Genomic DNA, 16,433 nt, shown 5'->3' with positions numbered 1-16,433 from the left:
GTCTACCCAGAGCAGCTAGGCTGGAGGGGTTCGGAGAAAAGAATTAGTCCCCGAGCTTGGGGCATCTCAAGAATACCACCGGTCACGGCCTGTCGGGGGCATACTGTCCCCTATGGACAGACCCCATGGGTCGACCCCAAGGAACCTATGAACGGTCCCAAGGAACCTATGGTTCTTCCATTCTCTGCCCAGGATGTCTTCCTTTTGTCGCCTTCATTTTCCCAAATTCTAGCATCAAGGGCCAGCTTAAGGCCATACATCCCGAAAGGGCCACCCAGGTAGCTGCAGCCTCTCTCAGGGCCCACTTGTCAGCATGCTACCCCACACCTGGCTCAGCGCCTGTAGCGGGTGGGCTGGGGGTAGTGGTAGCTAATCAGGTGCCCCATTGACAGAGGCCCATCGTCATTAGCCCCAGGCCCACATGTACGAAGACACACTGATCTTAACAACGCGCCTGCCTGTGAACGTGGGGTGACTGCTCCCGCGGCAAGCGTCGGGAGAATCAAGTGTTCTTCCCTGGGATGGGGGCACAGGTGAGCAACCTGGATGAACAACTTCTTCGCTGGCTTCTAGGGAGCACTTTCCTTAGGCCAAGTCTTAGCAGGCGAAGCTCACAGGTCAGGTCTCCTTCAGGGCCTCGTCCCCGGTCCCTGGCAGCTGCAGTGGACACAGGTGACCCCCGCCTGCGCCTCTGCTCCGCCTCCTAGAGCCTAGAAGCTGCCACTGCGCCTGGGGACACTCCGGCTCGCAGCAGGCACCGACCCTGGCGCAGGGGCCGGACTGCACTAAGCTGCTACTACTCGTCTGAAGGTGGTGTCTGAAGTCGGTCGCTTCCTGCCTTTTGCTGGTCCTGGGTACCAAGCTCCTGCGGTGGGGCTCCGAGTCCCAGATCGCCCCGCCCCACCGCCCGCGCCCTGCACGGTGCGTGCAACGTCCCCGCCCCCAGCCCCAAACCTCCACCTCCTATGCCCTTGGGGGGGCACCCCCATCGGGGCGGGAGAGTGGGCCGCTGTGCTGGTCCCCGAGTGGCAGAGAGGTGACGGTAACCGCCTTCCCATTTCCGCCCAGCCGTGCAGTGGAGTGCGGGCCAGCGGAGGCACTCGGGTAGCCGAGGCACTGGGTCCTCCCTCTGCCCGCCCGCGCGGGGGCCGGCCTTGCCTCGCCGGCGCCTTTTTCCCCGGCACCGCAGCGCCGCTTCGCCACTCGGGCACCGCAGGTAGGGCAGGAGGCTGGAGCGCCTGCTGCCCGCCGCCCGCCGCCCGCCGCCCGTAAAATGGTCACCTCGGCTGGACAGCTCGCCTTGCTCGCCCTGGGTACGTATGCCGCCGGCTGCGCGCCCCCTCCTTGCGTCCCTTCGGCGACACCCCGCTCTCCCCTGTCCCCTTCATTTCTTTTTCCCGAGGGCTTTTCTCTGCCCGCCTATTAGAGTGGAGCCAGGTTAGTGCTTTTCAAGGGTTGGAGGCTGAGGGGTAAGGGGAGTCCATCGGGCTTCCTGGGGATGGAGGGGAGCCCATTCCAAAGAGGGGGGCCGTCGAACCCCCAGGCTTTCCCCGCGAAGTGGCCACCTGGACCGTGCTCGAGAACACCGGCCCGGGGAGGGAATCGGGGTGCGCTCGGTCTGGGACTTCCACCCGCCGCTGTGTGTTCCTGTGTGTTCGTACACTTGCCCTCACCTCCCTCCTTACCTGGCTGCCTCCAAGCCCTTCACCCTGCGCGTCGGAGTGTGTAGACTCCCAGAGGGTGGCGAGCCCCGACCCTCCCGCCTACCTTGCCTGCTTCCCTTTGGGACCCCCTTCCCATCCCTGAGCCCGAGCAGATGTTCACGGTCCGGAGAGGTGCCTTCGCTCTTCTGACTTACAGAGCTCTTGAGCTTTGGAGTAGATTTTGGATTTTTGTGCGGATTAATTGTTTTTTTAATTAACTTCCCTGGGAGACGTGGTTTAAGAGTCAGCCAAGGGCAGGGGTGAAACCCTAGACTGAGAGTTGTCTGTTTCCTTTGAGTTTGTTCTCGGAGGGGAACAAGGGATGGGGGAAGGGAAGGAAAGTTAAACCCACAAACCCGGGTCAGGTCTGCAGCGGGTGCGTTCACAGGTCGGTCTGTAAGTGATGAGGGTGCTGCGCCGCGCACCGCCAGGCGGGCTCCGGGCTCTCGGGAGCCGGGTCTGTCCCGTGTGGAGATAGCAGATCAACAGCCCAGGTGTCCTGGCCATTGCGGCAGCTTCTGTGAACTGAATTGTTCCGTGAATATCCCCTGAGTTTAACCCTGTAAAGCAAGTTGCTCGCTACATCTGAGTCTGAGAGAAGCTATGGAACCCCTCCCCTCAAATGCCCTGAGCCGCAGCCTTACCCAGTTCCGGGTACAGTTTCAGGGGGTTCGCGGACCCCTCTGTCATCCTGCCCATGCTGGATAGGAACCGCATTATCCCAGGGAATTAAGCGCAGTGTGGAGCGGATGCACCCAGCGAGGTCCTCACCTGAAACTCACCAATAGGTGGCATGCTTATGGATCGCTCCCCCTACACACCCCTTTTCCTAGGACCTTTTTGTTTATTTTTTTGTATTGATTATTGTTCTGATTTTAGATGTTTTCAAAGCAATAAAACATTACCAATACACTAAAAGCCTCCTATATGCTGCTTCCCCGTTGTAATTTTCTCCGCAAATTCTAGTAGTAGCAATAAGAGCTTGAGCGTTTTACTCTGTGTCAGGCACTGTGCTAAGTGCTTGCCATGTATTAACTCATTTAATTTAACACCAACCCAATGAAGAAGGAATTACCATCCCCATGTATAGAGGAGAAAAGCGAAGCACACAGGGCCCACCGTAAGTCGTTGGTCCCCAATTATTACAGTGTGGAAGGAGTGTGGTTATGAAGTCACCTAACTGGTCTCTGCGGGCCCATCTCCCAGGTTTGGGACTTGGCCTTGAGGAGAGATTATGGGAAATACTCTGGAACTTGCTGTTAAATGTTGTTGAATTCCTAGATCTCAAGGTGGGCTTAAGCTCTTTAGTGAAAATTAGGGGCAGGACATGATAAAGGGAAACAAATGTGAGGACCCTTTTTGAAAGTTGTCTCTGCCACTGCATCACAGTATAATTGGCCATGAAGACTGCATTCATTCATCATCTAATTCTTCTTTTTTGCATGTGGCACCGATGGGTATTTGGCAATCTAGCAGAAAGTGAGTTCAACTTGATCTTTGTTTTCTTCTTTCGGAAAAAGATGTATGACTAGAAGGGGTCAATGGGGGGAAGTTGGGGGACATTTGTAATACTTTCAACAATAAAGATTTTTTAAAAAGAAAACAATGTATAAACCTAAAAGATTGATTAATATGTAAAAGCTGGCTCATTACAATTCCAAAATGTGACAAGTTGGGGGGAAAGTCAAGGAAAAAGAAGGTAGGAGTAATTTACACCAGTGAGGATTCCTTTTTATTTCTGTTTCTTTAAAAAAAAAAAAAATCCCACAGACCAAAGGGTCTCAGGTTGGATTCCTGTCAAGGGCACATACCTGGGTTGCAGGTCCAACCCTTGTATGTGGGAGGTAACCAATCGATTAAATAAATAAATAAATAAATAAATGTATTTACTAGAACTTCTGCCTTCCATCTCACTTTCTAGATTGCTAAATACTCATCAGGGCCACATGCATCTTTCATTTGCCCATTTCCTCGAGTTGCTTTTCTCTCTGATTTTCTTCACGTCGTTGAAGGCAGTCCCAGACAAATCAGGCAGCGTGCCCCTGCTGACCCAGATCTAGAAAACCAGTATCTCTCCTCTCCTTTCCATTTTCATGGGGACACTCAGAGAAAGAATCAGTTAATACCCCTGATTACTTAGAACCTGAGCACTGATTGAGGTTTTGGCAGAGAGAGTGTGGAGACTAATGATTAAATGGCAACACTGGAAAAGTAATCCAGATTCCTGTGGTGGCTGCCCTCCCATGTCAGGTTTCCATCGCTGGCAAAGCAAACCTCACAGGGGCTTGGCATCTCCAGTCCCACATCCTCCTTTGCGTCCAGGGAGCAAGATGTGTAATCTTGGGCAAGTTACATAGCTTCTCTGTGCCTTGCTTTTCCCATCTCTGAAATGGTGATATTAATAGGGTTGTTGGATGTATGTAATGAACATAGAATAGTGCCTGGCATGTAGTAAGAGCTTAATTAATCTTAGCACCGTCAAGTTATCCTTGCTATTAAGTGAACCCCATAGAATTTCATTGCAGGTTATGTGGATTCCATAACTGGGAGAGTGTCTGTCTTACTCATCTCATCTCCCTGCTCCCCATCCTTCTTAAGCCAGAAAAATACCGCCCAACTTAAAAACCTGCCAAATGATTTTTGTGAATATCATTTGGCAGATGACAAATTCAAGCAAGTTTGGGAGTTCTTTTGCACATTGTGAATTCTTTAATTTTTGTTGCAAAATATTTGTATTTCCTCCATTACATTTCATGGTCGGTTGTTTACTGAATTCAGCACTAAGTTCCAGTTTTCTCAACTGTAAAGTGGAAATAAAACTGTGCCCAGCTCACAGGTTATTATGAGAATCAAATGAGATGGAAACGTGGAAGCTATTTATAAACTATAAAAAAGAAAGGGTTATACACAAATGAAAGTGATATTGTGATACAGAAGTAGGTTTTATAATCTAGAAATAAGCATTATTATTTTTCTGGCAGCTCCCAGGAGGACTGGATGTAGACCTAAAGAACGACATCCTAGGATGCCAAGTGTCACTAAGGATGTGTAGAGATGAAACAGGTCAGCTTCCCTGTGGATTTGGGACTGAGGCCAGTAGGAGGCATGAAGTAAGACGTTTCTCCATTGCATGGAAATTTTGTCTTTCAGTGTAGACAGTGGGGGGTTGGCCCAGAACACAGGTTTTCCTTCCTGGGCAGCCATAATTAGGGAAAGTTCACTTAGAACATGGCTGTAAAGGTGTATCTGGAGCCTTAGAAGCTGCGTTTCCCATATTTGCTTTTCCAAAATTTGGTTTCCTCAGAATTTTTCTGTAATACGCCACATCCCCTGCAAAGGGGACCTTTCTTGTACGAATAAATGATGCTTCGTGCCGTTGTGTTGCTATGGTAACATACAAAAACTAGGTGACTTTTTCCATTAGCCCTATCTCTGAGAGCCTTTTGAAAGCGTGTTTGAACAGGGTCCTACTCTTTGGGCTGCCCACTAAAAGGGATGGGCAATGGGAAGTGGAGGTTGGGTCAACCAAAAAAGGGAACAGCCTGACACGCTGAATTGGACATTGTGTGCTTGGTTTCACAAGCACAACCTCTGTAGCATCTTCCACAGCAGTGCCCTCAAATCCCAACCGCCTGGAGGGTTTGGTAAACCAGATTGCCAGGTGGGAAACAGGAGAGTTTGCATGGCTAACCAGTTCCCTGGTGTGGCTTAGGCTGCTGCTGGGGAGACAGGGGAGGAACACGGGGGTTGGGGGGGCGGGGGGGGGGGCGGGGGGGCGCGGGGGGGGGGGGAACCACTGCTCTTCAGTCAGTTGCTGTTAGGGAAGCTTCTGGCTTAACCAATTGCATTTTATCTACAAGTACATTCTGGCATTTATAAATGCCACAGTGGATTTATGAGTAACTATTAAAGGTGCTTGCCTCGTTGGCCAGGGCAGAGTGAGAAGTCTTGCTGAAGTCTCTTGTTCTAAGTGTTCTTGTACTTTACCCAGGGGAAATGTGAGAATCCAATGTTATTAGACTTAAGCTAGCCAATGCTAATCATGTCACTCCTTCTTTCTCTTTTTGGATTGCCAAAATTGACTGCTGTTCTGCTACCATTTCAAATATGTATATTTTTTACCCTCACCCGATTATATATTTTATTGATTTGAGAAAGAGAGGAAGAGAGAGAGAGAGAATCACTGAGAGGTTGCCTCCCATACATACCCCAACCAGAGATCGAACCCGTAGCCTTTTGGCGTACGGGACAATATTCCAATTGACTGAGTTACCCGACCAAGGCCATTTCAAATATTTTTAATCACCTCATTTTTAAGCATAAACTTAAAGTATAAACTAAACATTAATATGTTTAAAATTGCATCTAGATAGAGATTTGGGTACTTTTGCTTTTGTTTTGCTTCCCTCCCCTCCCCCCACCATGAAATGTCAAGTATAAAAAAGCCTGAAATAGGAAAGCCTGAAATCTGGGCTACCGGAACCATCTCTTAGGAACTCTTCATTTCAAGTGCAAGGCACATTCCCTTTAGACCAGTGGTTCCCAGCCTTTTTTTGGCCATGCCCCACCTAAGCATCTCTAAAATCCTGATGCCCCCCTGTGACATATAATTCTTATTATTAAAAAAGTGAACTCCTATTCACGTGGAGGAAGCCTAAAAGGCCATTAACTTGTTCTAAACAAGCTTCCAAAGAACATGGCATCCATGAAAGAGAAAAATAAAAGAACGAAAGGACAGTTGAAGTACTGAGGAAGGAATCACTAAGAAATTGTTAAAAAAAAAAAAATAATATGAAGTGATATGAAAAAATAGCAAATAAAGTTTCAAAACATATAATAGAGAACTGAAATGCATAAATGTCACAATATATATTTATGTACTATATATGAGGCCCCTAGAACCATAAGAAATGCAAAAAAATTCAGTTAACAGCTCACTCTCTAATTGTCCCCCTTAAAAATCAAATTACCCCCTGTGGGGTGTGTGCCCTATGTTGGGAACCACTGCTTTATACCAAATCTAAAAATCTGGGTAAATTCTTTTGAAATAGTATGGATTGGTTGTATTGAATATGACTTAAATAATCATTACCTAGGCTTAAAGAACAAGTTGGAAGTTTATTGAAATGGAATTTCTTGTATTGCTAGTGCTTTCTAGTAAGTTGTAGGAAACCATTTTCTTTCATGTAGAGTCTCTCCCCTTGTCAAGTGAAATCTCAGTACCTTTGCTTTTAATTTTTCATTGTCCCCTTACCTTGCAAAGCTTTCCATTTTCCCCACCTTCTCTTCTTGTACTTCTCAGGTACTTGTAGATGCTTAGGGCTTCCTCAAGAAGGCATGTACACGTAACCGCGTTGTGTAACAAGCTTGTACATATAACTTAGTGGAATTCCAGCCTGCTATTGCCTTGCTTTTGTTTTTGTTTTAATCTTTGAATATGTTAATGTTTCTGGCTAGGAATCTCAGCAGCAGAGTTCGGCCCCTCCATTCCTGCCTTGGATTAACCTTGGTTGATACTTGCCCTCTCTTTTCTACTTGTTTGAGGGCAGAGACTCAGTCTTCATCTCTGCCCTTGGCCACTGTGAGCACAGGTGGAGCCTCAGAAGTGACTACTAGATGCTACGATAGCATTTGAAGTAAGAGGACCCAGGCTTGTGTGGGAGATTTGTGTTGTTGTTGTTTGCTCATTTGCTCTTTGTCTTTTGTTTTGTTTTGAAGATCACTACTTTTAGGTCAAAATATTGGATTCTTACAAAGAGGCCATATCTCCAGCTTGAGTTTGAATGAGGTCAGTCAGTAAACAAGTCTCCTGGGCACTTAGAGATAGATGTACCTTAACTGCTCCTCCAGCATCTCTTGCCAGGTCTGCGGCATTCTCTGTGTAATTAATGTACTTCCAAGAGGTACCGGAGATTAACTGGCTAAATGGTACACGTAATTTGGTGACACAAAAGCAGCCAACACTGATAAATGAGAGGTTTGCAATTACACACTCCGCTCCCTCCCTCCGCAGGCCTTGGCAACCAACTGGGAAAACACAAACTTAGGATCCTTTTCTTAGTTGAAAGAAACAGTGGGGGTCGGGGAGAGGCAGAAGAGAGGAAAGGGGGAATAAATGGTGATGGAAGGAGACTTGACTTGAAGTGGTGAACACACAATACAATATACATGTATTATAGAATTGTACACCTGATGCCTGTATAATTATATTAACCAATATTACCCCAATCATTTTTTTAATTTAATTTAAAAAAAATAAAACATGGACATGGACAATAGTGTAGTGAAGGCCTAGAGTGGGGTGGAAGGGGGCAAAGGGTGAAGGGTGATGGGGGACAGACTGTCAACAATTAAAAAAAGAAGAAATAGCTCAAGGCCTCTAACTTTTGCCATGTCAGTGGCTCTGAGGAATTGGCATATGAACTATGAAGGGACATAAACTGTTCACCTTGCTTAGCACCCAGCTCAGATGGAAACTCTGGGCTTGAGCACTTCTCACCTTGGATGGCTCCTGGGTTATTATTTTGCATTGGAGGAGCATGTCATTGGGCCAGTTTGCATGCTGTCCACACCCCCTGCCAACAAATTGAAACAATGACAGATGTTTTTTTGCACATAGCAGACCTTGGGTGTTATAATTAGGGTTTCAGGGGATGAATCATAGGTCCCTGAACTAGAATGAAGAAAGCAAGCCTGGGGCCTGAGCATTTTTTTTAGGGAGGTGAGGTAAACTCGGACAGTACCCAGGTGGGGAATCCTCCTGGATCTAGACTCTCTCTGAACCTCATCAACCACAACCCTGCCCCCCTCCAAAAAACATAGAAAACACACACACTTATGCTGGTCATGGTGCAGGCCACTTAGTGTTCACAGATGCACACCCCCTGGTTGCCACCTCTCCATGCAGGCCATTCAGAACACACTCCTTCTCTGCCAGCCTCAGTTATATCCTTCTTATTCTTTTTCCAAAATGAAACGGAAATCAGAATCTACAAACAAAAAAATCTAAAAAACATACCCAGCCCTAGCCAGGTTGGCTCAGCAGATAGAGCCTCGGCCTGCGGACCAAAGGGAACTGGGTTCAATTCCGGTCAAGGGCACATGCCGTGGTTGCAAACTCCTCTCCAGCCTGGTCAGGGCTCATGCAGGAGGCAACCAATAGATTTGTTTCTCTCTCTCTTTCCCTCTCTCTTCCACTCTCCAAAAAAAAAAAAAAGAGCCCAAATTTGACTCACCGGAGGCATCCTCTTACTAGGTTTAACCAGCAGGTAGGTATCCTACCAGATCTCATTATGGGTATGGATACAGATATTTGTATATTCACTTTTTTCCCTTCAAAATGCCATTTAGTAGATTATGTTTCTAAATCTGCCTTTTATTTACAGTACATAGGGAAACTATTTCTGTGGCAAACAATATAAATATATCTTATGAACCTATAATTTTTTAATGACTATGACACATTCCATTATAGAATTATCATTGTTTATTTATGTATCCCTTATTGATTGAGATGTAGGTTGTTTCAAACTTTTAAATACCCAAACCTGCCGAAACCGGTTTGGCTCAGTGGATAGAGCATCGGCCTGCAGACTGAAAGGTCCCAGGTTCGATTCCGGTCAAGGGCATGTACCTGGGTTGCGGGCACATCCCCAGTAGGAGATGTGCAGGAGGCAGCTGGTCGATGTTTCTCTCTCATCGATGTTTCTAACTCTCTATCTCTCTCCCTTCCTCTCTGTAAAAAATCAATAAAATATATTTAAAAAAAAAAAAAAAACTTTTAAATACCCAAACCTGAAATGAAAATTCTTGCAGCTAAATTATTACTAGCGTCTTTCAATTATCTTCTATGGACTAATCCCCAGAGCTGGATTTCTAAGGCCAAAGGTACAAACTTTTTCACCTTTTAACATGTTTTGACAATCTGCCCTCCAGAGCAGCTGTACAATTTGATACTTCTACCACCTACGTGTCAATACCTATTTATCAGCAACCTTGCCTATGGTGAATATTATCATTTTCTAGACTTTTCTAATTATGTTGGTAAATGGTATCTAATTATTTTAATTTGTATTTCTTTGGGTAAGACCAAAGTTTGGTAGAATTTAAAGATTCTTCATGTTTGAGTGTTTGAATTTACTTGCTTGTGAATTCCCTATTTCTGTCCTTAGACCATGTTTTGAGTAGGTTGTTTTCATGTTAATTTGTAAGCAGTTTTTAAAAAATTAAATTGAAAATATTTTCTTCATTTTGCCTTTTAAACTTAGATGTATTGTGTTTGGGTTTACAGACGTGTGGTTGTGTTTTTACTTTTAAGGACTTAAAATCTGTTCATTATTCCATCGTGATTTCTACTTTTGCATAATACTTAGTCTTGGGATAGGAAGGCATTTCAATGACTGATCTCCCATTTTCCCTTGTACTTTTAAGTTGTGACTTTTGGGGTTTAAATTTCAATTTCTTGGGAATGTATTTTGGTGTAAGATGTGAGATAAAAGTCCAACTTGCCTTTTGTTAAATAATGATCCAGTTACTCTAAACACCAATTGTTGAATAATTTATTATCTACTCACTGAATTCAAATCCCACATTTGTCACCTGATACATTCTTAAGAGTACTGGGTCTGTTTGTGGAATTTCTGTTCTTTCCACTAATATGAGGCTCACCCTGTAATAAATCATTCTTTTGGGTCGGGAACATGTCATTGCCCCAGAAAGTTGGGACAGAAAATATTGAGAACTGGGAAAGCAGACAGTGCATTATAGTGAGCATCACTTCACTTCTCCCTCTCATGGCAAGACTTCTCCTTCCCTCCCACCCAGGGCATGTTGGAAGAAGAAACACTTGTGGTGGTGGAGGAAATGAACATTAATGTGGTGACAGAGAGAAGGATTACTTACCATGTTCAATCCCTGGGGAGAAAGGATGCCTTACCTCACTCATCCTCAGCTTGGCCGAGGACTGATGAGCATTGGGTCTCTACTGAAAGGCATGATGAACCTGCCTATGCTCTCCTACTCTTTCTGGAATTTGTGCTTTGCAGGATTTGGGGCTCACAAGGCAGGCCTACAATCCACTATGTGATATTCTGGTTAACAGAGACTGTATATTTTCATCCCCCTTCTCAAATGGGAGTACTATGGAGAATGTCATGGCATATCTGGATCCACAGACCAAAACCAGCACATCTCCCTGGAATAAGGAATAATTAAAGAATCTAAAAGGAACTTAGCTGGCAAGTTAGAACATTTTCTGTATTAAAACATACTCAGATATATTAGTGAATAGAATGGAAATTGAAATATCAAAATTAACTTTTAGAGCATAAAACCTCAAATAAATTAGGGTGTGTTTTTTTTCCTTTGTTGTACACTGTGCCCCAGACTCTAAAGGAATGGGTATGAGTTCCTTCCTTTTGCCATTTCAGGGATTTTAATTAAAATGTTTGAGAAATACTGTCCCATGTGGGTGACTAATTTTCAGAAATTTAGAGTAGAACAAGATGATAACTAAAATAAATAACTTTATCATAGTCTCCTTACTTTGAATTTAACTTGCTTTCCTTTTTCAAACTTTTCCTAAGGTAAAAACTTAAATTATTGATCTTAGTTCTTTCTTCTTTACTAATATATGTATTCAATGTTATAAATTTTCCTCTAAGTGCTGCTTTAGCTGAATCCCACACATTTGGATGAGTTGTATTTCCATTTTTATTTAATTCAAAATACATTTTATTTCTGAGATTTCTTCTTTGATCCATGTATTATTTAGAAGTGTGTTGCCTAATCTTCAGTATTTAACTCCTTTGTAGTCTAAAAGCAAACATTGAATAATTTCTGGGCTTTTAAATTTATTAGTGTGTGTTTTATAGCCCAAAATGTGATCTGTTTTGATAAATGCTCATATGAGCTTGAGAAAGAATGTGTATTTGGACAAAATAGTCAATTATATCCAGTTGGTTAATGGTGTTGTGGAGTTCAATTATGTCCTTACTGATTTTCTGCCTGCTGGATCTGCTTATTTCTGATAGAGGAGTGTTGAAGTCTCCAACTCTGATAATGGATTTATCTCTATTTTTCCTTGCAATTCAATTAATTTTTGCCTCATGTATTTTGACATTCTGTTGTTAGGTGCACACACGTTAAAGATTGTTATGTAACTTCATCATTCTTTAATGATTCAGAAGCTGTTTCAGGGTCTCTCCATGCCTGAAGGTCGTCACTAGTAAACTCTCATCCCCACATGGTACCTGTAATTATTGCAGAACTTCCATTACTACCTGTGAATTGGAAGTTCCAGTGAGTAGTCTTCTCCCTGACTTAGTTAAGCAAAATTCTGCTCTATTATAAATTTCCTTTGGGGAGAAAAAAAGTACAAAAGGCATAACTCCAAGTTCCTATATTGGGATCAAATGCTATCTCAAGAGAATGGGACCTCTGATGAAGGCCATCATTTCAAGTAAATTCTTATTTTGAACCTTCTGTAGGTTGTAAAAGGTTTTGGTGAATGAACTGGTTATGCCCCAGTGAATAACTTAAAAGTTAGAGATTTACGCTTAGGAAAACAACATCAACTCACTGTGTAATGTGAGCTTATTTCTTGTGAAGTGCCTCTTTCCCTTACTGTGGAAGGGAGGGGAAAATAAACAAAAGTCCTTTCAACTAAATTGGATTTATCTTTTATTTCTGATAAAAGGCAGGACTTTTTTTTTCTTTTAACAGTAATAACAGAGGCATTCGGAGTACCTCCACTGTCATCCCATGTAGACTATCTCCAAGTGAGCAAACAGTTGTGATTTTTGTAGGCTTGGGGCTAATGTAATGTGGTTCTTAATTCACCAATGGTAGCCACTTTATTCACTTGATGCTGTATTATAGAGCTAACAGGCTGAATAACAAAAATAAGATTCATCAGCTCAAAGTGAGGGATGCTATTTATTTGTTTGTTGAAATTACTTATTTTATGCATGGATTGTGCAGATTCTCTGCAGGGTTTGGTGATATTAATGCAGAGGGCCGTGACCTAGCTCTTGTGCCCTGCCCCTGAATTTTTTATAGCTTGTAGCAGAAGCAGATACATAGTTTTTCACAATATGATGAGATACCCAGCGGGCACCTAGGGCTCAAGAAGAGGGTTCTTGGTGTGACAGGGCAAGGTACTCTTTGAGGAGATAATGGCCACCACTTAGCACAGTGCCTATATATGGTAATTTCTTTACGTGCTTTATGTATTTCACAAACTCCTTTAACCCATCTAGAAATCCTATGAGATATGATTATCCCTATTTTTGCAGATGAACAAACTGAGGCACAAAATGTAAAGTAACTCACCCAAGCTCCCATAGTCGGCAAGTGGCAGAATTAGGATTTGAACCCAGAATCCTTGCCCGCTGATCTAGCCATCTCACTAGTGTGCTTCTCTTGTCGGTCATGGAAGGCTCTGGATGCTGAGGTGTCCGGAGTCACTCACATGGGAGAGTGCCATTTTGCAGCAGACATTAGGCTCAACGTAATCAGATTTTCAGACAGCCACTCCCCTAAATATTTACCAGATTGAGAGTACTTTCCATGCATGGAAGTGTCATGCTGGCTAAAAAGAAATCTTATTACTTTCCAACACTGTGAAATATCATAAAGAAATGAGTGTGGTAGAGTTTTGTTTTGTTTTTTTCTCTCCTTTGGTCAAGACTTCAGATGTTCAGAAGACAGAAGATCACAAGAGTTGTGCTACCTGACATTTTTTGTTGTAACCAGGGAACCTCTAATAAGAAATTCATTAATGGAGGCCTGTTGGCATTTCTGCCGTAATTTTTTTTTAATATATTTTTATTGACTTTAGGGAGGCAGAGAGAGGGAGAGAGAGATAGAAACATCAATGATCAGAGAGAATCATTGATTGGCTGCCTCCTGCATGCCCCGCATGGGATTGAGCCCGAAACCCAGGCATATGCCCTGACTGGGAATCGAACCATGACCTCCTGGTTCATAGGTCGATGCTCAACCACTCAGCCATGTTGGCTGGGCTCTGCCATAAATTTTTTAAAGGGTGTTGTTTTAAAGGATGATCTCTTCCATTTATGCCTGAAAGTCACAGCACGTGAACTGTAGTCTCTAAAGCCCTCTCCTAGGGTGCTGGCTTCACCTCCTCCTCACGCTGTTTCCACACCTTCCCAGGTGACATTCCCCCAAATAATAGCGGAACATGGCAGAGTCTTTAACACTTTTACTTTAACACATTTAGTTCTTCACAGTCCAACTAAAGATGGAATCTGGGTTAGCACATTTGCTAATAGCTGGCTTACTTTCAGACTCTTCACCCCCAACTTTAGCAATGACATGTACCCACAAAAAAGCACAGGCATTTCCATTGACTTGATGGAGTAGCTGATCAGAACAAAATAGCATTTATGGTTTCACCTGTCCATGGGGACTTTCTTCATGCAGGTGGCAGCATTTTTTGATGACCCTTGTACCTCTGAATAGATAGTTTAATATCTGGATCCTCAGGTGTTACAGGGGTGGGCAAACTTTTTGACTCGAGGGCCACAATGGGTTCTTAAACTGGACCGGAGGGCCGGAACAAAAGCATGGATGGAATATTTGTGTGAACTAATATAAATTCAAAGTAAACATCATTACATAAAAGGGTACGGTCTTTTTTTTTTTTTTAGTTTTATTCATTTCAAGCTGGCCGGCCCACGTAGTTTGCCCACAGCTGTGTTAGATTCTACCCATGTTTATTAAAGGTGATTTTCCCCCTTAGGTAAAGGTGAAGGTGTTGTACGCATTGGCAAACTGTATTACTAACACGTGAAACAGCCAGTGGGACGGACCTCCTTTGCAATGAGTGAGCGGCTGGAAAAAAAAATGTAGGTTTTGAAAATCAGTGTCTTAATTAAAGGATAATCCTTAATTTGATAATCCTTTTCTATAGTAATCTCCCCGTAATTGGTTTGCTTAAAGTGGATCGTCTCCACTGAAGTGCCCCTCAAACCCCGCCCCCCCAATATTGACTGCTTGGTAGTTATGTGAAAGCCCATCCTGCTGGCCCATGGGGGAGGAAATGCTGGTGTTCTAGGGAGCCAGGAAACTAAATTATCTCCTGGGGTTTAAATACACAGATAGTAGCTCCTTATAAAAATCCCGTTGTTCTCAGAGCTGAGTGCCTGCCAGTGTTTTCCACGGGGCTTCTGCACACTGCCCCACAGGCTTTCTTGATCTTCACTTGCATCACCTAATATCTAGTGACCCACTATCAAACATTTCTTTCTTAATTGATGCTCTTAGTTGTAACATTCAGCTGGAGAAAGAAAGGTTTAACCTTTTGGAACGGAACAGTCCCTATGGGTCAAAATTCCTTCATCTTTTCAGCTTGCAACTCAGAACCCAAGGAACCAGAATTGCAAGGAGCTGTTCAGTGATGACAAGGAAGAGTCTTTGGTGAAATGAGCCTGCTCTTTCCCAGCAGAAAAGAAAATAAATGTGCTTCATCCCCCCCTAGATGGGCTTCACCTACTAATCAGGGAACAACGCTTTCCGCTTTCCGGCTGTTTGCTCCTCTCTGAGAGGAGCTGCCTGAAGCAGGGACAGGGTTCTGCTCCAGGGGTGACTGTTCCCAGGCCGAGGGTGGAGACATCTGTCTGAGAGGCAGCTCCCTCTGCAGAGAGCCCCGCAGGCCTGCCCTGCAGATGGACAGTTTATCTGAGTTCCCAGCCTTGAGAAGTGAACCAGAGAGGGGTGTGGGGATGTTTGTTATGCCAGAAAATGGGATATGATACGTGCCTTCCGTGGAATATACCATTATGCAAGGCAGGTACCAGCTGGCCTGTGATTGGGAGAGAGAGTCAACCCCTCCTATGTGCGTGGACACAGCCCAGAGCCTGGTTCTGGCTCAGCCAGGAATGCCCTCTGGGGGCTGTGATGTCATCTGACTCCACTGCGGGCTGAGCCGAGCAAATGTGGGTGAGCGGCCTCACTGTTTGGCCTTGAAGATAACAGTCATTAACTTTTGTGAAAAGGCATGTTTAGGCTCCCAATAGAAAGCATTGAAGAAATCTGGGTTGTCCTGAGCTACCCACCTACATACTGTCCTTGGTTTTCTCCGCTTTAGCCTCTTTCATGAATGGTTCAGTCATTGTTTTCTCCTGGGCTGTTTAACACCTGATGAGCTAGCTATTTCCAGAGGCTTCACAGCAGACATTTCCTGAAAATCTGGGGCTTTGTTTATATAAAAACCTTTGTCTTTGAGGAGGCAGAGAATATGGTAGAAATAGTATTGATATTCTTAGGTTCTACCTCCTTTATGCTGGGGGAAGGGAATCCACTTTGATTTTGTCATCATACCAACGGTGCTTCTGGATGGCCTCTTGCTCCATTGACAGTAATTGTGTGTGAGAGTGTGTGCATGTCATGTAGAGGTTTCATTTCCTACTTCGTGGGCCTTTTCTTTTTCTTGCTCCTATTCTCAACTTCTGCGGTGCCTTGCTCAAAACCTAACGTTGAGTGGTTGACAAATACGTTTTTATTAATGACAAATAATTTACCCCGTTTCTCTCTTTACTTCTCTCTTCCTCCTCCCACCCTCATTTCCAAAACTTCATTGACGTAGCAACAGATGTTACAGGAGCAGAAATGGGAAATGGTTCCACTTTCTAGGTCAACTGCAATTACTTGGAAGTGGCTGTTCAGAAGGATTTAAGGCTGCACCTGTGGGAATAGTGCTGTGATCAA

At 44.1% G+C, this 16,433-nt stretch overlaps 1 protein-coding gene across 1 annotated transcript in view; it reads left to right on the top strand.

Annotated features, from left to right (window-relative positions):
- The first annotated feature begins 1,015 nt into the window (after positions 1–1,015).
- The window catches only part of TGFA (transforming growth factor alpha), a 93,604-nt gene continuing 78,186 nt past the window's right edge, over positions 1,016–16,433 (top strand). The window contains exon 1 of the mRNA XM_070428459.1: positions 1,016–1,313. Coding sequence (XP_070284560.1) covers positions 1,274–1,313 — 40 coding nt within the window. The 5' untranslated portion in view covers positions 1,016–1,273. The remainder of the gene's footprint in view (positions 1,314–16,433) is intronic.

Source organism: Myotis yumanensis, unplaced genomic scaffold (genome assembly GCF_028538775.1).
Source record: "Myotis yumanensis isolate MYYU_CA2020_CCGP unplaced genomic scaffold, mMyoYum1.0.hap1 SCAF_11, whole genome shotgun sequence".
Taxonomy (NCBI): domain Eukaryota; kingdom Metazoa; phylum Chordata; class Mammalia; order Chiroptera; family Vespertilionidae; genus Myotis; species Myotis yumanensis.
The sequence above is the reverse complement of the archived record's forward strand: the minus strand, read 5'-3'. Positions and strand labels throughout refer to the sequence as shown.